Below are 23,667 nucleotides of genomic sequence, written 5' to 3' on the forward strand. Positions count from 1 at the left end.
GTCTTCTGGTCTCACTGGGACTAAGTTCAGGTATTAGGCAGTTAGCAGATATTAATCATAAAGCCAAATGCAGTCACACCTAACCTCAACTGTGCTTCCACGATGTATTATCTCACGGAAAGTTTTTCCTTTTTAAAAATATTTCACACTTGATTACAAATTTCATTTTCTTTCTTCAGAAAGATCTAGTGTATTAGCTGCCTAAAGCTTTTCTACAGGACCAAGGTCAGAGGTAGCAGGATTCTTCCTGCAAAAGGAGTATGCCACCTTTTAACTGCCAGGCAATTTGTAATATCTTTTTGATAAAGGAGAATCAGTCAGGAGGTCTGACCAGAGATTTGCCTTGGACAGCAGGATGCATCTGAACAGAAGATTTCAGAACCATTGCCCACTGCCATCAGGGTATGTGTTCAAAGAACAGCATATCCTAACTATCAGCTATTTCCTTGGCATGAACTCAAAATGAAGAGGACTTGTGGAGCAGACTCACAGCCTATCAGAGAAGCACAGTTCAGCCCAAGCAAACTGGGTCACAAGCAAGAAGTAAGTGTTCATTGTAAATAAACCATTGAGACCTTGGGATCCCTGTCCGGTGGCATACTCTAGTGAAAAAAAAAAGATGCTCAAAAAGTGGAAACAGGCACTCACCTTTAACTATCTGAGTCTTTGTACAAGAAAAACAATTAAGGTTTTTTTGTTTCTCTCTCTCTCTCTCTCTCTCTCTCTCTCTCTCTCTCTCTCTCTTTCTCTCTCTCTCTCTCTTTTGAAGACACATCTACTAAGAATCTGACACATTTTTGGTCACAAAGAGCATGATTTCCATTGGTTTCCATTTTAATTAGAAACAAACCTTATACTGTCCTCATCAAATTTTAAAGAATGAAGCTGTTTTCCGTCTGAAACACCTAAGTGTCTACCATTCGTCTCATAACAATAAAACCGCCCATGTGGCCAGGAATGTTACAGGCATGTAATGCTAGCATGGAAGAGGCCCAGGGAGAAGAATGATGAGTTCAAGGTCAGGCTGGGCTACCTGAGACCTTGCCTCAGACAACGCGAAATCTAACAACAATTTAAATTGAGAGTAGAATGAATAATCTTCAATTATGATTAAAAATACAACAAAAATGCACTTCAAAAATATCACAGCACATTGGCCACGGTGCTACATGCCTTTAATCTCAGCATTCAGGGCAGGAACACAGAGGGCTGAGGGGCTGAGGCCAGCCTGAGACATATACAGGACTCTGGCTCAAAGAAAATAAAACCAAACTTGCCAATTAAAGAAGTCAGATATAAAATTCCATATCAGGTATGGTTCTACTCATAATTAATAAGTCTCTGAAGACAAAAGGTAGTGGATTCGTGGGTGGATTTGGCTGGATTTATGATGGATCTTATTGGGGACACGAAAGTGTTCTTTGCCTCGTTTGCATTCACCATCTTGCTCAATGAGCTGACTTAAGAAATTCCCTCCCTCACAACAATGGGTGAATTTTAATGTATGTAAAAGGTACCTCAGTACAGTTGGTCCTCAAAAGAGAGAACATATCATGTATTAGTATTTTCCTACGTAAAAATTAAAAATAAAGGACCAAGAGACATGGCTTAGCAGTTAAGAACACATTTAAAAAAAAAAAAAAAAAAACTAGATGTGGAGAGCTGAGGCAGGGGGTTGGAATGTGAGGACCCAAATGAGCTCACCACACTGACTTGCAGCTCCACAAATGTCATAAAGCCAGCTTCATGGAGTTTGATACCTTCTTCTTGTCACCACACACTAAGGATGATGATGATGATGATGTAAACTTGATTAATATACCCTTTTTAATTTTAAGTACTACTGGCTTAATTATTCTGATCTTATTGTGCTCTAGTGATTTCAGTGCATCTGCTAATAATTTTATTTCCGTCTTTTATCTACACTACAGCTAACACTGTGCTGTCCATCAAGGTTGATAGATATACTACCAGACTTAATCAAGCATTTTGTCCAAAAAAAAAACAAAAAAAAGGCAACTTACTATTATGACATGATTTTTCCAACAACTAATTGAGAAACCTTCAAATATATATATATATATATATATATATATATATATATATATATATATATATATATATATCTGAGGTGATGATGTCAATACTTTATTTGCACATCTTCTCCGGAATGCACAGAGTATAAATAAATCGGCACATGGAGCAGGTAGATTCCGAACAGCCAGGCATCTGAGTTTCCTCTACCTACTTAAAAATCTGCAACAGGCTGCTATTACAGAGATGTGCCAGGGGACACCACTAGGTCCCTCAAGGATGAAAACATAGAACTGCAGAGAATAAGATATCCTTTTTAGACACTGAAGTCTTAAAAGTGTTGTTAACAGCCTCCCAAAGTATCTGTGACCACCTTCTCTATTGCTCCAGAGCAAGAAGATAGAAACAAACACTTGTGTTTACTTAAAGGAGCTGCTATCCCCTTCCCAATAGAGCAGTGGTTTCTGACCCTTTGGGGCTCAAATGACTCACAGTGGTCGCCTAAGATGATCCTGCATTTACAATATGATTCATATCAGTAGAAAAATTACAGCAATGAAGTAATAAAAAAGTAACTTTATGCCTGGGGATCAGTACTACATGAAGGACTGTACTAAAGGCTGCAACATTAGGAGGGCTGAGGAGAGGTCTGCTGGAGAGGTCTCCGCCCTATTCTGCACGGGGTTTTCCAGCCTTAAACTTTGCTTTATAAACTACCCATCTCTTACCATTTTACCTCTTTCCATTCAGAGTTGCCTTCCAGCCTTCTAGCCAAGCCCTCTGTGTCAGGTGCTAGTGACATACTTTTACAAAACAGAGTTTGTTAATGATTCTCCTGTCATCTGTACACTTGGTATTTGTCTCTTTCCATACAATACAAAGAGGTAGCTTTATCTTGGACCCAGGCTCAGCCCAGCTAGCTTTCTGCCATGTGGAAATAACATTACCTACCACTGATTAAGAATAATTTGTTTTCCTTCTACTGAGTTTTATATCTGGATTGGAGGAAAAAAAAAAACAATAAAAGGCAATCTGACTTTGCTGGAACTAGATCCTTAGCAAGTTATTGTTAATAATTGGGTCTATAAATCTAAAACTGTCAAGGTCTATATCTTTTGCCAATACAAATGGATACTAAATACCAAACATTCTGTATTTAATTGTTCTACTCTCCTACCTTCAATGACCTTAGCTTATTGGGAACATGCAAGCAATAAAAGCATTACAGAGAAGAAAAATTATCTATTTATAAGGCAGAATTCATTGATATCAGGCCGTTCACAAAGTGTCAACGAAAGTATAGAACAGAAAGAAATTAACAATATGTATGGAAAGAAGAGTTAAACTCTGAGAGGATGTATCTCTAAGTCACACCATAAATTGCAAGAAGAATTTTGTTTTCTTGCTCCAACAATAATTACACAGAGGTAAAAATCAGTGCCTGCTCACCCGTGGAAAGGCAGTAGAAGTAGATCACCACCAGAGAACCTTGTGCAGAGGCGGGAGTCTGAGTCATCCTTTGAGCAATGGGTTCTAAGACACTGTACTTTAAAACAGTTTTTTTTTTTAAAGATGTCTTTATTCATGCATTTATTTTTTTAAAATTTTTATTAGGTATTTTCCTCATTTACATTTCCAATGCTATCCCAAAAGTCCCCCATAACCACCCCCCCCACTCCCCTACCCACCCATTCCCACTTTTTGGCCCTGGCGTTCCCCTGTACTGGGGCATATAAAGTTTGCAAGTCCAATGGGCCTCTCTTTCCAGTGATGGCCAACTAGGCCATCTTTTGATACATATGCAGCTAGAGTCAAGAGCTCCTGGGTACTGGTTAGTTCATAATGTTGTTCCACCTATAGGGTTGCAGATCCCTTTAGCTCCTGGGGTACTTTCTCTAGCTCCTCCATTGGGGGCCCTGTGATCCATCCAATAGCTGACTGTGAGCATCCACTTCTGTGTTTGCTAGGCCCCGGCACAGTCTCACAAGAGACAGCTATATCTGGGTCCTTTCAGCAAAATCTTGCTAGTGTATGCAATGGTGTCAGCGTTTGAAAGCTGATTATGGGATGGATCCCCGGATAAGGCAATCTCTAGATGGTCCATCCTTTTGTCTCAGCTCCAAACTTGGTCTGTGTAACTCCTTCCATGGGTGTTTTGTTCCCAATTCTAAGAAGGAGCAAAGTGTCCAAAGATGTTCAATTGATCATCAAGATATCGAGTGAACAGGGTAGAGAATAGAGCAAAACTAGTTCATGTCCTGATCATCAGGAACATGACCAGAGTGTGTGAGCACACCCAATACAAGATAGGCAGATGAGGGGAGTAAACAGCCCAAGGCTCTATCAGTCATTCTCAAAGGTGGTGGTTTGAATACGCTTGGCCCATAGGGAGTGGCACTGTTGGGAGGTGTGGCCTGGTTGGATGAAGTGTGTCTCTGTGGGAGTAGGCTTCAAGACTCTCCTCTTAGCTGCTTAGAAGACAGTCTTCTGCTGTTTGCCTTAGGAACACGATGTAGAACTCTCAGCTCCTTCTTCAGCACTGTATCTGCCTGGACACTGCCATGCTTTCTGCCTTGATGATTATGGGCTAGACCTGTAAACCAGCCCCAATAAAATGTTGTCCTTTATAAGAGTTGCCTTTCTTATAGTGTCTGTTCACAGCGATGGAAAGCGTAACTGTGACAGCACATAAGTAACTGCTCAGATTGGGGCAGTGAGAGTATAATGCAGCACTAATTCTAAAGGCAGGACAATAAAACTGGGTTTGGGACATGGATCAGTGATTAAGTGAGAGGACTGGAGTTCAGATGCCCAGAACCTCCATAAATGCAAGGTGGGCATGGATGCCCAACTGTCATCTCAACAGAAATAGTAGATCCCCAAAGCAAACTGGCTAGCAAGGGGTAGCCATGTCAGTGAGTTCTGGGTTTGACTGAGAGATCCTATCTCAAGGAAAACAAAGAAGGCAGAACAAAGAAGGATGGCTCCCAGGATCAACCTGGGGCCTCTACATACACACATGAGTATGCTTACACTCATGTAAAAGCATGTAAGTACTGACCTTGTCTGAGGAGCCTAACCCACCCACATCCTCTACCTGGAAGGGCGAGTAGACCTTGGCAAACCCATAAGTTCAACACCCCCCACACACAAGAATCTGTCCAACAAGTAGCTGGGATGAAGCCTCTCTATGCAAATGAGGCATTCCCAGTTCTTCAAATTCCAGCCAATTGTTTCATTCACCCTGAAATTTTTTCCTACTCTCTAAAGTTAATATATATGTATATATGTATGTATATATATATATATATATATAGCCCTTTGTCATCCCAATGAAGTAAAGCACGAGCTAAGATCATCTAAGAGCTGTTTCATTGAAGATCATCGGAGAAGACCTTAGCCTAAAAGAGCTGGAACAGTAAGATTCTTGGAGGAGGCCTTCAATCTCACCACCCCCACCTCCACTCACTCCCAGCCTGACCTGGCTCCTGCAGACCCCACTCATTCCAGACTCCTTTTATCCTCCCAGCCCGGTGTGCAGTGGCATCAGGAAACCCTGAGAAAGAGGAAGCTGAGGACACAGAGCCACAGCTGGACCCCGACATGCCATCAACTGAAGATGTGTTTCCACTGCCCCTCCAGGTAATATGGTATGTTGAAACTGCATTGGAACCCCCTCTTTCAAGTAGAGAAGGATAGCTCATAAGTCATACCTTGCTTTCCTCTGCTATCACTAACACTTTTAGTGACAAGACTCAGACTGGCACTGTGTAACCTTTCTCATTTCAGAAATTGCAACAAGAAAACTTGTTGGCTAAGCACAACTCCTGAATCAGTGGAAGACATCTTTTTCTGCAGTGTGCAAGTCCCACCTTTGGAGATTCCAGTCATCAGATTCCACCTATACATTATATGAATGGGGAACCGGGCCCCACCCCTACGGAGCTCCAGTGGCTAGACTCTGTCTCTGAGGAGCTCTAATGGCCATGCCCCAACCTCCAGACTTCCCTAATGTTCTCAGACTCAAGGCAGAAGAATGCCCCCACCCCACCATACAGAAAAAAAAAATCATCAATCCCTGAGCTTCCCCAAGATCAGGCCATATCATCCCTTCAATCCCAGGCCACCCTGGAAGCTTCACTCCTGCACTCCAAGAAACCCTTTATAAACCCTGCTCAGACTTCTGCTGCTTTTCACCCAAGTAGACAATCTTCAATTGTGTGCTGTGCAGTGTGATTGTGTGGTATTCCTTGGCTCTGGCAGGATATCTTTCCCTTCCGAGCTATAATAGTGACACGGGGGACACTCCCACACCCACACACCTGCACCACAGGAGTGGAGTTGTAACACTTCTATCCGGGAATCCTTTCCCGTGGGAGCAAACAATGACAAAACTCAACCTTGAACTGAATGACCCTTGACTGATTTTTTTTTTTTTTTTTTTTTTTGCTCTACAGTCCTGGCTGTGACCCTCAAACTGTAAATGTTTAACTCGCCCACCTTACAATGACTCTTCATAAAGAGTAAAGAATAAACCCAAGTATTTCCTGAGCTAAAGTACTTTGCTTCTCCTGAAGACTTTCTTTACAGCTACCATTGCCCAAACACAACCTTAGCAAGTACCACTGCTTATTCTCCTTCCGGGCACATGCAGTGGGTGGGGGCAGGGCACAGGCAGAGCAATGGTGTATGTAGCAAAACTTCTGTCAGCTGCAGTGTCCATGGAAGATGATGGCATTGGTTCAGAAATACACCTTGGCAGCTTCGCAGGCTCTACCTTAATACAGCTTTCCAGAGAATGCACAGAGCACCCTCATTTGGAGATGAGACAGCAGTTCTTTGCCTTTTCTGACACAAGTCTATCAAGGCCTCCCCAAGTCCCTGTCAAAGCAGGGGGGAGGAAGATCCTCAGAGGAGGCACAGACAGCTCAAGTTACAGCACAGTGAATGTTCTTTGTGACCTTGAAAAAGTGGCATTTGTTTAGACGGACTACTGTGGTAATTTCTATATATTGATCTTCCAGGCACCAAAATCCACATGAAATGATTACCTATAAAACAGTCCTATAAAAAGTTCTCATCCAACGTAGCCTGATGTTTCCTCCTTTAATATTATAACTGATCACATACGCTAACTCAAACTGAGGATATGGGGATTTCATAATTTCCTTCCTTCATTTAGGAAAAGATATATATATATACAAGAGAACTTCACATGTAAGAGAGCTGTGATTGCAGAGGAATTTTCAGTGGGTGGAACAGGAATGATCAGCTCTATAGTTATTTGCCCTCCCTCCCTCCCTCGCTCCCTCCCTCTGTCTCTTTCACCTCCCCTCTACTCTCATCTCTCTGAGTCACAATACAGAAACAGGCCTTTAAGTAAAGAGGGACAGAGACATTCATCGAATTCTCACATCTACTGTTTGTCTTCATCTGAGTCACTGCCATCAAATGGCCTTCCCCAGAGAAACAATTTTCTAATTGTCCAATCAGTGGAGCCAGGTTTTCAAGTACAGGCAATGGAAGATGTCTCTGGTCCTAACCACTAAGATGATGCCTTGGCTGTATTCTCACTTACAATGACTACCAGAATCTTCCTCATTAATTAACATTCAGCCCAATTAAATGCCACAGCTCTGCTCCCAAAGCCACAACTAAAACTTGTTAAGATGGGAATGCTGATGACATTACACAGGCTTGGTAATTGTTATAGTTGTTACTGTTATGGAACAAACCATCCATTTGCATCAGTTAGGGGCTATGAATAGCACTTAGTCGTAGAATATTTGCCTTGAATGCATAAGGCCCTGTATTCAATATCCAGTTCCTCAAAATAAGTAAGTAATATAAAAAATGTAGCAGTCTGAAACATATATATATATATATAAATTAACAGCCTCTTGCAGTGTTTCTGACCAGATAGCAGATCTGAAGAAAATACATGGATGGGCTTTTCAGACAGTGCTCCTCTAGACAAAGAAGACTCTGTGGTCATTTTTATGAACTGGCCTTAGAACCAGTAAAGCACTGTTTCTATCATACCAGGAGAATTGGTATTGGTTAAGAGAGTCACAGCCTCTCCACCCAGAGATTCCAGGAAAGAGGCACAGAGTGTGTTGCTTGATAGAGGATGATAGGCTGCATCACAGATGAGCAGGTGAACTGAGAGATGCACAGCAGTAAGCTTCATCCGAAGCTACTCTCTGCCTTTTGGAAATCCGTATGGTCTAACCAAGCTAGCCTTCATTTTCAACCTTGGGCTCCCTCTAAGTGCTCTATGCTAGAAGGCTTGCCCCTCTAATGATCTCACTGTGGCAGCTTTCCTGGCAAAAAACATGAGCATGTTACCCAGTGAAGGTCAAGGGGGAACTCAGAAAGCATGCTCCATGTTGTTTCTCTACCTCCCTACAACCCTGCTGGCTGTGGCTGAATTGCTCTGTAAGTACAGTTGGCCCCCTTCTCCACAACTCCAGCCTGCAACAGTTTTTATGCCTCCTCCCTTTACAGCAGAGCAATGCAAATGGATTTCTGTTACTATTAGACTTAGTGCTTCCCTGGACCTTGTTTGACCTTGTTTGTACCTTAATATAGATAATAAATCCTATAAGTAGTCCCTACATGAATATATCATTTAAATAATGAAAGAAAATTCTGATTTTTATCAGGGTAATTACTGTTAGAGCATCTAACACAAAACAGAGATTGGGAAAAAAAAACATGAAGTATATAGATTTCCAAACTTTTTATATATAAATATATATGTATATATTTGTATAATTATAAATACATAATAAAGAGAATAGAGACTATATGGTATATGATACATAATATAATATATAATTACTATATAATAAATATGTGATACATGATACATATATAATTAATGTTTATTATATGATATATAATATATACATAGTATAATGGATTATATTATAGCTATAAACATTACATATTTATATAGATCGATATATACCTGATAGACTAGTTGGCTAATATAGTATGTCGCTCTGTCATTGCTGTGGTTTTCATATGGTCTTAGGAGCTTTGTGTCAGTGTGTGGTTACTGGAGGTGGTGGAACCCGAAGAAGGTTAGATTTGCTGAGGGATGCTTAGGCTTAAATGAGTACTCATGGGATACAGACTTGGCTCATTCAAGAGAGTCTTTTATATAAAACCATACTGAGGCCTCTCCTGGTCCCTCTGGCTTCCTTTTCGGAAACGTGATAGTTCCCTTGTTCCCTGTACTCCACCCAGATGAAGTACAGGAGGCCTTCTCCCCAGCTGAGCTGATAATCATATCCCTGAGCCACTAGCACCCTGTGATAAGTAAAGTCCTTTTATTCATAAAGTGATTTAGTCTTAGGTATTCCATTAGAGTAATAAAAAGGTTGAGTGTCTCAATAATGATACTGTATTTTCTCTCAAAAATAACCTTTTATACAAGAATGTGGTATTCTTTCAAACCCCTCCAAAATAAACATATCTATTATTAAACTTCTATTTAACCATAAAATAATCTAAAAGTTTCCATATTCACAGAAGATATATTGGCTTCTATAGATCAGCTCTTTCTTTCCAAAGTTTATAAACAAAATACAAAGTGACCCATTCTGTGGCCTTGATAGAGATTGTAACTAGATCTGCCCCTGGTCCTCATAGTTCAAAACTTCTTTATGGTCCATTTTTAAGAGCTTTTTTGGTTTTTAGTTCATATGACTATGTGTGAATGTGTGTGCATGTGTAGATGTGGAGGTGTCTATTGAGACGAGGGTGTCCTGGAGTTGAGGGTGCTTACACGTCGTGCCGTGCCACATGGGTGCTGGGGACCTCTGCAAGAGCAGCAAGCACTATTTACCACTGATGCATCCTGGTCTAATATGTTTTAGAAGCATATTGACCTATTGTATTTGAAGGTACAAGTCCTACATCTCAAAAGTAAGTAGATGTGATGGTGTGTAATAAAAATAAAGGCAGCTTTGTGTGTATATGTAATTTTCAAATAATGTTCAACATGTCCCTAAAGAGACTTTGAACTTGCCTGGTGGCTCAGCAGGTAATGTCCTAGCTGTACAACTTAATTATTAAGAGTTCTGATCTCCAGAACCAAAGTAAAAGGCAGGGTGGGGCTGGAAGTAGCCTGCCAATTAGTTAACAGGAAGTAGCCTGTTAATGCCAACATAGGAGAAAGATAAAGGGGCTCTCCTGTCCAGACTAGCAAAAATGCCAGCTCTGACCTCACTGGGTGGCCTTGTAATATACAGGGTGGAGAGTATACTGGAAGGAAGATACTGGAAGTCAACCTCAAGTCCTCAAGTGCACAAGCTCATGTAAATATGTATACAAAGCAGACACCTGTATAACACATGTCTATATCTGCCAAAAGTAAGGAACTAGCCTCTTTTCTTTCAGGTAACTTTTCTTTTATCTCCTAGTGGCCAAGTTCAAAGACAAATTTTACATGATTGCTGTTATTTGCATATTATTTTCTTTTTACCTTATTGCCCTGTGCCGTTGGCTATATTCTCCGGTCTCCTTTAGTTATTCTTTTAAAGACTTACTACCTTACTGCACTTCCTTTTTTTCCCTCTTCTTTTAGACTTGATAGCAATTACTACCCAGTGGCTTTTTGAAAACTCAACCCAGGTTGCTTTGCTTCCCATTCTCCCTGCGGTATTTTGCTGCTTAGTGTCTGTCCATTTTGGCATCTTGTTTTGAGAGTATGATAGGAAGAAACATATATACTGAATGTTTTCCCCAAGAATACTTAGAGCCTTTTACAGAAGAACAGGTATTTGCCATGTGTGTAGACTATACCATGGAAGGAAAATATTTTCAACAGTCAAAGTGATTATTCTTTAGAGTGATCTGAAAGAGAATGGCTTCACAAATAGTCTACAGAAAAAAAAAAGTGACTTATCAAAGTAAATGTCACCAATCTTAAAGCACTATGGGGCAGTGAGAGTTGGCTTTCTAACTCCTGGACAGATTCCATCCTGGAGTAGGCTGGATGGTAGAAGAGCTCCTGAGAGGAGGAGAGGAGGAAGGAATATGGAAAGAATTGGTCCAATGGAATCCTTCATCATTTTGCTTGTCTAATGGTGGTTAATGGTTGAAAGTTTTAACAACTTGGAATGAGCCTGGGAGTAACTGAATAGGTTTCCAGCATAGTGTTCTCTGTAGACTTTAACCAGTATTACACCCATCCTTTCCAACTTCTAAGGGCATAGTTCTTAACGGTCTCTAGGCAGCAAGCCCAAGAAGCTAAGCAGCAGCGAGAAGGCTGGGAGCATTTGTGCATGTCTGCAACATACAAGGTCTGGAAACCCATATTTTTTTTTTTAGACGAATACAAAACCACCAGTACAGCTGTCTGTGGAGTGTATGCCTTCCAATAATAACCTTTAAAAAGAAAGCTCGGCGAACGGCTGGATTCCTGCGGAGATTTCCCCTATTCTGATACTGCTTTACGCAATGTCAGAAGAATGTGCTTCTCAAACGGCTTCTGGCTTCAATCCGTCATTTCCTTCTCACAGAGAACATCTATAACTTCAGCAATCCCCAACATTCCCGTGGACCCACGCAAATAAATAGCTCTGCCACCTCAGAAGCATCTCTAACCACAGGGCTTCACTAAGATGGGGATTTTCCAAGGGAGTCCTGGGATACAAAGCCTAGAAAAAAAGAGGCTACCTGGAGAGTTTAGAGCAATTCCAGACTATTTTGATAGACAACTTCCAATCTCAACACTCCATTCTCACGTTTGTACGTTTCACACTGATCTGAACATAAAGTGTGTGTATAATGAAGAAAAGAAAAGAAAAAAAAAACAGTATTGGGACTCTGGATGGCTCAGTAAGGTGCTTGCTATGGGACCCGTTGACCTGGATTCAATCCCCTGGACCCCACATGGTGGCTGAGCTCTGATCTCCAATTGTGCACAAAGGAGAGTATGTATGCACGCAAAGGTATGAGTGCATAAACACACACATTGATATTAAAATTTGATAGTATTGAAACTAAATGTGAAATAATCCCAGTTTTATAATTCAAATACAAAGAAAGACTAAGCACACATAACTGATATACCATCTACTTAGAATGCAACTGGGTGTCCAATCTCACATGCTCTAGGGGTGCAAAACGATGTTTGTGAGCTCCGCACTGGAGTCCAAGGGTGTTGGTTACTTGCTAACTTCTGTTTAACAGTTTTAAGTTGGTGGGCTCATGTAACATCTCAAGGCAACATGTCACTACTGAATAGTCATTGATCCAATGTTCCCACTGAGCACTTTTGAAAAACTGCTGTGACACTGGGACTGTGCCAAAAGAAAGGTATTTTTTTGTTGTTGTTTCCAACTTTCAGGAAGGGCAAGTTTGCATCAAGTCTACCACTACTGCCGGTATGTCCATTTCTGTCTAATTATATCACTAGCCAGGGAGCGCCTTTGAGGCTAGATTTCCAAGGCAAATGGGAAGGAAATATGCAGACTGGAGCTGAGGGTTGGACCAGAATAACTGCCCAATTTAAAGTCTTCAGCTGTGCCTGTGGTAGAGGCTAGGCTTTCTCAATCCTGAAAGGATTTCTACACCCAATGGTCACAGGTTTCCAGACTCTCTTAGAATGTGACTCAACTCTCCCATTTACACATAACAACAGTAAATCAAAAACCACCTCCCTGCACTAAGGCAATCACAATTGCTCTCCTGGACTTTAGGATTGTCAAGAAGCCTAGGGGAGGGGGAGGAGCTGGGGGGGGGGGAGGGAGAAGCAGTTTCAGGCCACCCGCACACGGTGAGGAATGTCGCTGTCAAGCAAGGAAAAATGGAAAGACGAAGAGAGAAAAAAAAAATCAGAACTTTTCAGACTCCATGAGCCTTGGCCCTGCCACTGATAAAAGTGAAGAGGAGGGAACGACTAGTTCAGCCTTGGAGGTACTGTCCCCAGCTCCAGCTCCATTGGAGAGTTGAGTCACCCTGGAACTTTCCCTGGACAGGCAGTCCCCGCCACCACGGCCATGGCCACGTCCCCTGCCCTCACCTTACTGAACACCTCCAGGTCGTCCTCGTCCTCGTCCAGATCCAGCACATCGGCCTGCAGCAGGCTGCAGGAACCGCTGCCACTCGGGATCGGGGCGCCGCCCCGCGGGCTCTCCCCGACCGCCAGCTCCGAGGAGCCCGACGCCAGGCGCTCGCCGTCCATCCCGGCAGTGCGCGCCCAGCCGGCCGCCTCTGCCAGCCCGGCTCCCCCGCGCGCGCCCATTGGCTCCCGAGGCGCCCTGCGCCTCCCTGGCCAGCCCAGCTCCTGCCCCTCGGCCGTGCGCAGACGCGGAACTGCGGGAGCCCGCGGCGCCGGGCCGGGCCGGGGCGGGAGAGCGGTGGGGCCTGCCCAGCCACAACCTGGCTCAGATCTACAGCCCGACTTTTAAATTCTGACTCTAGGAACACCGCCAGGGTGGGCCATGGAGATACAGAGGACAGGAGGTGGTGTTCTCGCCCTGACACAGCCAAGGGCCACCAGGTTTGTGCGTGAAGTGGCAGGATCTATATACACAACCAGCTGACCCAGCTTGATTTCCTGTTCTGAAAAGTGCCCTTTTCCCAGGTTGTGACTTTTTTTCCCATTCTCAAGTCTGTCTTTACAGAGACTAATGCAAAAATTAAAGACATCTGAACCTCCTGGTTTTCAATTGTTTGTTTGTTTGTTTTTTCCCATCGATTGGATTTTGTTGTCCTTTTACTGTCGAGTTAAGGAAGCTGAGGCTGAACAATTATTTTCAGCTACTTTCTAACATAGCTTTCTCCTGGAACTCTTCCTGAAGTTAATGTGCAAGAATGTTTCCAAGCTCCAAGGTCTGCCAGCAGCCCTGGGTATTGCAAGGAGAAAGAAACAATCTTGCATGCCTTTTCATACAGCCAGTGCAAAGCTGGAACTATTTAGTTGTTCATTGCTTGGTTTTTATAGATTCAAAGTTAATGAAAAATTGAGTACTAATTGATATATGTTAGAACTAGCTTCCATTTTTATTATTTATTCCTTTTGGTCTTCTCTCTCTCTTTCTCTCTCTCTCTCTCTCTTTAAATTTCTAAATGAAGATTCCTGTAAGAGCCAAATATGGGAATGCTTGACTGTAATTTCAACACAGGGTAGACTGAGGCAAGAGGACTTGCACTTTGAGGCCAGCTAATTATAACATAGGTTGAAAAAAGAAAACAGAGAGGGGAAACAGATAAAAAGCTTCCCAATTTAAATATTTTTATTTCTGGTTGAGACAGTTCCTCAATATATCCCCTTTTAACTATTTAAGGACCTCCAGTGTGTTTCAGGATATGACCCACATAGCATCCAGCCTGGTCACCGGCTACTTAAATGTACAAAATGTTCCTTTGCCTTATGGTTGGTGTCCTCAAAATACTGTGTTCTGCCAGTCTTCCAGGAATTATCTATAGTCCCATCAATTTTAGTAAGACTTGTGAAATGACAGTCTGGTCCCAGTTTCTCCTTTGGTTTTATCATACAGATTGTGTGTCTTACATTCCTTAGTAAACAAACCATAATGGGTTTTAGGTTGAGAACCATGAAATATCTTAGTAAAGCGCATTATGAGACATACTCATTCAAAATGACTCTTTGCTGAGCCCTACAAAGGATGCAAGTTATTAAAACAATTTATGTTTTCCTCTCTGATCTTACTGTCGCTATGGAGAGACGTCTGAAGTTTCTAATTGGCAGACTTTGAACCAGGAAACTCTTAATGATACTGTGACTCACAGAATTACCCAGACAGCATAAAAAAATAAATAAATAAATAAATAAATAAATAAATAAATAAATAAATAAAAGAGACTCTGAAAGATCAATAGAAAAAAATGGCAGATACACAGCTCAAATCACAGCCTAAAACATGCCCTGTGCATTAATGTAAATACATTGGGGAGTATTGTCTGGTTTTGAACAGCCAAACCACCTTCCCATGTTGCTATGGACAAGGATATCCCTGATTTGTCCCTGATATCAGCATTATGCTTTTTTTTTTTTTAAAGAACATCCCTACAATTGTCATTAAAAATGGTCCCATTGTTCTATTCCTTTATCCCCCATGCTTGACTCAAGTCATCTGGTATCATGAATTTTCACAAGGCAGAGAAAATCATACTGATCCTTGTCATCAAAGATGAAAGGAGGGGGGAAGGGGAGGACAATAAGAGGAAATAGGAAAATTCTACTATAATTAATTCACTCCTCAGTCTCCAACAGGCAAATCTGATACTCAACCCCATCTTAATGTAAAATACAAGTCCACTGTGCCTCAGATACCCAGGACTTGAGTTGTTAGCTGAAAAGGGGGAACGCCTCTGAGAAGCCTGTCCAGTATGTGCATCACTCAGTATCTGCTATCTGCTCTATTAGACTCCTGAAATCTCTGCTTCCCATTAAAAGGGGCTGTTGCAGGATTCTTCAATGGAGGAATTCTTATTTGGTACTAAAGCCTTTAAATTAACAAGGTCCAAACCTTTGAGTAGTGGTACCATAATGAAACTCTGTCCTGTCATTTTATTTCCCAGAATATTTGCATGATTGCTAGTCTTCATAATAGGCTAATAGCAATTAGAATGGTGAAGAAAAAGATAAAAAGTCCCACTGAGGGGCAAACCTGAGGAGAGTGATGAAGGTGCACCCTCCTTGGAGGTAACACTTCTAGTACAGCAGTTCTTTTCTTTTCTTTTTTTTTAATTACATATTTTCCTCAATTACATTTCCAATGCTATCCCAAAAGTCCCCCATACCCTCCCCCTCACTTCCCTCCCCACTCATTCCCATTTTTTTTTTTTTTTTTTTTTTTTTGGCCCTGGCATTCCCCTGTACTGGGGCATATAAAGTTTGCGTGTCCAATGGGCCTCTCTTTCCAGTGATGGCCAACTAGGCCATCTTTTGATACATATGCAGCTAGAGTCAAGAGCTCCGGGGTACTGGTTAGTTCATAATGTTGTTCCACCTATAGGGTTGCAGATCCCTTTAGCTCCTTGGGTACTTTCTCTAGCTCCTCCATTGGGAGCCCTGTGATCCATCCAATAGCTGACTGTGAGCATCTACTTCTGTGTTTGCTAGGCCCCGGCATAGTCTCACAAGAGACAGCTACATCTGGGTCCTTTCGATAAAATCTTGCTAGTGTATGCAATGGTGTCAGCGTTTGGATGCTGATTATGGGGTGGATCCCTGGATATGGCAGTCTCTACATGATCCATCCTTTCGTCTCAGCTCCAAACTTTGTGTCTGTAACTCCTTCCATGGGTGTTTTTTTTTCCCAATTCTAAGGAGGGGCATAGTGTCCACACTTCATTCTTCTTGAGTTTCATGTGTTTAGCAAATTGTATCTTATAGCTTGGGTATCCTAGGTTTTGGGCTAATATCCACTTATCAGTGAGTACATATGCTCCAACCCTTTAATATAGTTCCTCATGTCGTGGTGAGCCCCAGCTGTAAATTTATTTATGTTGCTAGTTCATAACTATAGTTTTGCTAGGGTTCACTACCCCCCGAGCTGAGAACTGCTCTTCTAGTATGCCATTTGGTTGTATACTCTGCCTTGAGAGAGAAAAGCCTAGAAAATTAAATCTATATCAAATCATGGCTACTTGCAAATGACTGGGTTGAGTTGTCAATGAATGGAAAGCCTCATTGGTGAAGAGATCCAAAGGAAGCCTGGGAATGGTCTTTTCGGAAGGTTCACGACCTAAGGTTTTTTTTTTTTTTTTTTCTTTTGGTATGTGAAATATCCCTAAAAGGTGACTCAAAGATAAGGTAGACAGAGTAATGCACTCCGGGATAACTCTCCCAAGAAAGAGCTCATATGCAGGTCATTATTATAGGAATTTCTTCACAATGCTGACCTGCTAGATTCTACTGTTGCATGTCTCATCTGCCTGTATACAACACAGACCAATAATGACACCCTTTGTAGAGCAGCTTGCTGGTATGTGGGACATAGCCAGCATCCCCATCCGGCAGCAGACTGATTACATTGGACTTCTGTTCTTGAGGATTGGGTGGAGATTCATGCTCACTCAAAATGCACACATTCCAGATACGAATGTGCTTTCCTTGTCATTAACATTTCTGCTGGCATCTCCATGAATGGATACATACATATGATGTCTTAATCATACTCAATATAAGCATTTCATATAATATTACATCTGATCAAAAAGCACATTTTGCAGCCTAGGGAGTCACCATGGGCTCATAGGCAAGAAATCAGCTCATCATACATTCCCATAGCCTAGACATTACAATGAACGAAATATGGACTGGCTTAGTGAACCGTGTTCCTTGCAGGGTTCTAAGAAGATGTAGTTTGTACCAAGCATAGCTATAGGCTAAATCATGTGCATGCATGACTTCATGTGGATGGAGCACATGGGCCCATGATAGATGAATGAAAGTAAGAGTGATGTAGTCACTGTATCCCTCATAACACCAGAACATGCGCTTCCGTTTCCATCTATCCTTCTGGCTCAGAAGTAACCCATCATCATTAGTATTATGCTATTATTATTATTAGTTGGGTCACAAATCATTGGCCAGGACAGATCACATGGCACTATTAAATAGAAAGAGAGCGATGAAGTACAGTCTCTCTGTGTGTTCAGTAGGCAGTGAGTCAAGACTGTTTTTAATAGCACAAATGACAGTTGTAACCTTTCAGCAGTTAATTCTAGGTGCTTAACACGAGGCAAAGACAAGCTAATACAGGGGCTATGACCTCAAAGCTGTGATTATTACCCAATTATCTGAAAGTACACAGTTCTTTACGTGAAATTTCTTACTGGCTTTGAGAACTCAGGCGTGTATTTCAAGTTATTAACTTCAATTTTCTCATCAGCAAAGTTGGGATAGTTAATAATAGATACATCAAAGGTTATGAAGATCAAAGTAATATGCATGGACTGAGTATCTATCTAAATCTTAATTGTTTTATTGCTTTTACTGCTAGCGTTATTGACTTAAGTAGTAGTATCAGACTGCCACATTTGCCCTGTAATTGCATTTAGAGTCCCAAGCAATACAGCTTCCACTAAAAATGTGTGTTGTCAAAAGGTGCTCCTTAGTGTTGTAGTATGCTGGAAATTGCATGAGAAATATTGTCTTTTTTTGCAACAAATAAAAACACAGTGAAATAATAAATATGCATCATTTTAAACATCTTTAACTTAGGAAACTTCAACAAGCATAGAGTACACTTGTAATTCTATGATCAAAGTAGCCTACATCCATTTTAAGCCTGCTATCAAGTACAGGGATTCAGGCTGATCATCAGCCAGAACTTGAAGCCAACATATTATTTAACACCATGGAAAACTCAGAGGGAGGTTGACTTCTAGAGATAGTTGATCATTGTTCAAAAAATGTTACCCGATTTTATGAATGGAATGCTTTTATAACAGCTTGCTGTTGTCAAGTTTGTTTCTAAAGTGTTGATTTATTTGTAAATAAAAACAAATTCCAGTTGTTTTTCTGGCCTCTTCGTCTTGCTGTGTTGACAAAGATATTCATCAGAACTTTGCTACCTCAGAATTTTATTCAGAGTCAAACTTATCTGCAGTTCCCTTAAAGATATTTTCTTCACTTAAAGTTGGCAAAAATGACTTCTGTAGAATATTCTGGTCATCAAGGTATTGCTATAGTCTGCTGATAGTGTTGAAGGAAGATGTTCTTAGATAGGAAGCATATCATAAAACTGAGGCTAATGACAGTTCTGTCTTCTTTTTAAAAATATCTTTATTGGAGTTTAATTTACACAGCATTTAATTTGCCTGTTTAAAATACTCAACTCAGTAGTTTACAATCATGGTTTGTTCAGCCACTGACAACATAAATTATAGGACTTTTTCATCACACCCAAAGGGAGGCTCTGCCTACATTAATATTCATTCCTATGTACTTCCAGGTGCAGCTCTTAGAACTGATAATCTAATTTTTAAATCTCTAAATTTACCCAGTGTGCACATTTCACCAAATATATATATTTGAGTAATTTGTAGGTCTTTTGTGACTGAATTCTATCATTTGGCATGATGTTTTCAAGGCTCAACTCCCATGACTCTCCATGCCATTGTATCAGCTCTATGCCTGAGGACAGCCCTCTTAGAACACAGAAACTTATTTCATTCTTTCACATTGATTCTATAATACATATGCATGTGTGTACATGTGTGTGCACATGTGTGTGTACATGTGTATAAGCATCTCCTGAAATGTAACATGAAATCTGAGAGTTAATGTTAGTAATTAATATTAGAAAAAATGAACCTGAGACTGCCAATGGTCATGTTTACCACATTAAATTAAAAGTACTTGATGAATTAAAGGCATAAAAATACTACAGCTCATGAATTTATTGTTATTTAATAAACTTTTATGTTATACAGAGATGTAAATATGTCTGTCTGTATTTCCAAAAATAGCCCTTTCATGAAAGTTCATTAATTAACAAGTTGGCCTTTGTTAGATACTCGTCTGCACCTTGATTTGGACTCTAGAACTATGAAAAGTAAATTTCTGTTGTTTATTAACCACACAGTCCATGATATTTTTCTCATAATAGCCTGAAAATTATTACTCATAAGGTTGGCTGCAGCTGTAAGAAATGCATAAAACACGTGAAATGGCTTTGAAATTGAGTAAGAGGCAGACACTGAAAGAGACGTGATGTCTAAGTTAGGAAGATACTATGAATCAACAGTTCCAAATGATTATGCTGGGAGGGGTCAGGAGAGGAAGGAGGTACATACAGTGAACACAGGCGTGGTGCAGGATCTCAGCTAGAAATGAGAAGATGCTGTTAGAAAGCAGAAGAAAGCTGACTATTAAATAGCAAAACCATGGCTGAATCATGTTCAGAGCTCGATGCTTTGTAAATCCCATGAGACATGAAATGGAATGTTTGGCAAGGGTGACTGCTAAGGACAGCATCAATGGGGCCTGGTGGTTTTATCCTTGAGGGCAGGAAAAAAGATGACCTAGAACAGATACACAAAAGGAAAGCAGAACTCAAAATTGTCGGAGAATTTTAGCTTTTCTATTAAACAAAGACCCAAACAAAAACAAAACAAAACTACAACAAAAGCCAAGAACTTCCAGAGAAAATGGGAAGTTTCTGGGCTAATATCCACTTATCAGTGAGTGCACTTCTTTTGTGATTGGTTTACCTCACTAAGGATGATATCCTCCAGATACACCCATTTGTCCAAGAATTTCATAAATCCATTGTTTTTAATAGTTGAGTAGTACTCCATTGTGTAAATGTACCACATTTTCTGTATCCATTCTTCTGTCGAGGGACATCTGGGTTCTTTCCAGATTCTGACTATTATAAATAAGGCTGCTATGAACATAATGGTACATGTGTTCTTATTACCAGTTGGAACTTCTTTTGGGTATATGCCCAGGAGAGGTATTGCTGGATCTTCCAGTAGTATGGTGTCCAATTTTCTGAGGAACCACCAGACTGACTTCCAGAGTGGTTGTACAAGCTTGCAATCCCACCAGCAGTGGAGAAGTGTTCCTCTTTCTCCACATCTTCACCAGCATCTGCTGTCACCTGAATTTTTGATCTTAGCCATTCTGACTGGTGTGAGGTGGAATCTCAGGGTTGTTTTGATTTGCATTTTCCTGATGATTAAGGATGTTGCAGAACATGGTCTAATCTGCCATCACTGGGAAGAGAGGCCCCTTGGTATCGCAAACTTTATATGCCCCAGTACAGGGGCATGCCGGGGCCAAGAAGTGGGCGTGGGTGGGTAGGGGAGCAGGGCGGAGGGAGGGTATAGGGAACTTTTGGGATAACATTTGAAATTTATATAAAGAAAATATCTAATAAAAAAATAAGTAAATTAATTAATTAATTAAAAAACAAAACAAAACCAAAACCAGTATCTTCTAAGTAGAAAAATATCCAGTGAGGCCATGAAAAGAGGCCCAATTACATGATCTCAGATTAGTCCAACCAATGGCCTATGACTCTGGCTTAAGAGATTAGCTGCTATGGTTGCAACCAATGACTGCTGAGCGCTGATTTCCCAGGAACAAGACCTGGTGCATCCCATCAAAGGTTTTGATCAAGCCCTGGGACCACACCGCTGGCCCTGTTGTTTACTTATATGGAAATTTTCTCTTCTTCCTTACTTCTCTCTTTTAAATGGCAGTGGCTGTGCATGCTCTGTATTTTAGACGTGCAGGAGGTATTGGATTTCCCGGGTTCAGCGTTCAGTAAGATTTGGTGTTGGAATGACTCAGACCTTGATTCTCACTCATCTCTGAGCTAGACAAAACTTTAGACTGTAGACCCTTACATTGATACCAGACTGAGTTAACACTTTAAAAAGAATGCATTAGACTGAGTTAACACTTTAGAAAGAATGCAGTTTCAAAATAGGAATATCATGCATTTCAGGGTCCCTGGGTTTGAGTCTTATAGCTTGAATGATAGTGAATTCCTCTGAGTAGGAATTACTTGCCAATTTCTAACAAATAAACAAACATGGGTAAGCTTTGAGGTTGATTGCTTTGAGTCTTTTGAACTCTGAGGGGAAAAGCCATCTTAATATTGTTTTCCTTCCTCAAACAGTGAATATGTTCCATTAATTTAGTTACTTAATTTCTTTTGAAAACCTTTGATGTCTTGCACCATATATATTCAGTCTTTGTACTGAGCTTATTCCTAGCTATTTTATTCATGTGACATTAATGAAATTGGAATTGCATTCATACTTTTATTTTTCATTCACTGTTATTATTTATTTATAAGTAAGACGTTTAAAATGTTGATTTTTCTTTTCTCTAATCTTTAGTACCTCAGTTATTAGGTTATTAGATCTAATAGCTAAATGAATCTAGGACTTTCAATTACAAAGTCAGGTAACCTGTAAACATGGTTTCACTTGTTATCTTCCAGTGAAGAAGGCCTTAATTTAATTTTCTTAATAAGGTTAAAAATAGAATTGGTGTGTAATCTATATATCTATGTATGTATCTTTCTAGCTCTCATCTATCTTCCATCTAGCCATCTATGTATATAAAGAGATTTCTTTTAAAAAGGTATTGGCTCCTAAGGCTGTATAAGCTCATATATCCCAATATCTTCAGTTGACAAGCTAGAAACACAAAATATTTAATGATAAGGGGACAATGAAATGGATCAGTCAGTAAAGATGTAAACAGAGAAATTTAGAAAGTTGTCCTCTAACCTTCATGTGTGTGTGGTAGAACATGAATATGCCCATCTACCCTTCACAAACTCCCCCCTCCCCCACATACACACACACACAAATATTAATGATGACTAAAGCTTTTAAAAATTAATATTATTGTCATATTTTCTAGTTTATGACTCAGCAACAGTTATAAGTGTTTGGGCTTAAAGGCAGAAACTTAACCAAAAACAATGTTCAAGCATAAAGAGAATCAGGAAGATTTCCATTTTTCATGGTGGACTATGACTCTGTTCAGCCCATCGACAGCTTGGGTATGGTCTGTATGAGGAGATAGCTAGGCACCTCATGACCCAGTCAAATTGATGAGCATAAATTTCATCTTTGTCAGCCTCACAGTGACGTATTTGGTCTTCAAGACTTTTGTCTAGAAATTTAAATGTCCTTGTATATGTCCAGGAAAGTGGTGAGTGGTACGGACGGGTGAAAGGAATATCTTTTGTCATACATAACAAACTCCTTTCAACCACCCTTGAGTTTCTAAGGTAATTTTTGCATGTATGAAGTGTGGTTGCCAGGGGAACCAGATATAAGATTAGAAGGCTGGAACTTTGAACCATGACTCCCAATCTCTAGAGAGGGAAGAATGCCCAGAGATCCACCTAACTACCAGCGCATAATGATTTAATTGGCCACACCTCTATAATGAAGCCTTGCACAAACCCTAAAGGGTGAGATTCAGAGAGTATTTGAACCAATGAACTTGTAGAGGAAGAGTGAGCACAACACTTCTGGGGCTGAGGTACTGATGACATGTGTTCTCACATACCTTGGCTTTACCCTCTTCCACCTAGCTATTTCTAAGTCATACCTTTTATAAAATATCAACAATAAGTAATCTGTTTTTCTCACTTCTGTGAGCTATTTTAGCCAACTGACTAAACCAAGAATAGCATTAGGGGAACTTCTAATTGGCAAATGTTTTAGGTTATCTGAAGGAGAACTTCATGCAATGGGCATCTGCGCAGACAGTGGAAGTATTGTGGGTATGAGACCATACCCTTTGAGATTTGACTCTCTTCTGGGTTTCACAACTACATTCAGTTGTGGAGTATCCACTTGATTGTGTCTAGAGAATTAAACCGAGTTGATGTGCAGTAGAAATTACTGTTCTGTGTCACAGTAAAGAACTGAGAGTGTGGAAGAAAATCAGGGGTTCTCCTTCATGGCATCTTTAAATATATCCTTATCCCATGCTTACATCATTCATACAGATAATAATACAGTCATGATTCTCCCTCACATGCCACAACTACCCCAAATACAACTGTAAATGCACAAATGACTTTCTCTGAAAGAAGGACCAATCAGGCTAAAGTAGTGATGGCTATTATCTTTGATGACTGTGTTAGGCAGCTTTGAACT

The 23,667-nt window shown here is 40.6% G+C and overlaps 1 protein-coding gene and 1 long non-coding RNA gene across 3 annotated transcripts in view; one reads left to right on the forward strand and one right to left on the reverse strand.

The window, feature by feature from the left end:
- Positions 1–13,265, reverse strand: part of Snx7 (sorting nexin 7) — an 87,440-nt gene extending 74,175 nt beyond the window's left edge. For both annotated transcript variants that reach the window (NM_001190156.1, NM_029655.3), the window contains exon 1: positions 13,073–13,265. In NM_001190156.1, coding sequence (NP_001177085.1) covers positions 13,073–13,234 — 162 coding nt within the window. In that variant the 5' untranslated portion in view covers positions 13,235–13,265. The remainder of the gene's footprint in view (positions 1–13,072) is intronic.
- Gm52614 lies at positions 174–6,476 on the forward strand. The gene is made up of 3 exons (XR_003954545.1): positions 174–543; positions 5,564–5,676; positions 5,824–6,476. It is a non-coding gene; the product is annotated as a predicted gene, 52614 (long non-coding RNA).
- Positions 13,266–23,667: the final 10,402 nt, after the last annotated feature.

The sequence above is a fragment of the Mus musculus genome, chromosome 3, assembly GCF_000001635.26.
Source record: "Mus musculus strain C57BL/6J chromosome 3, GRCm38.p6 C57BL/6J".
Lineage (NCBI taxonomy): Eukaryota > Metazoa > Chordata > Mammalia > Rodentia > Muridae > Mus > Mus musculus.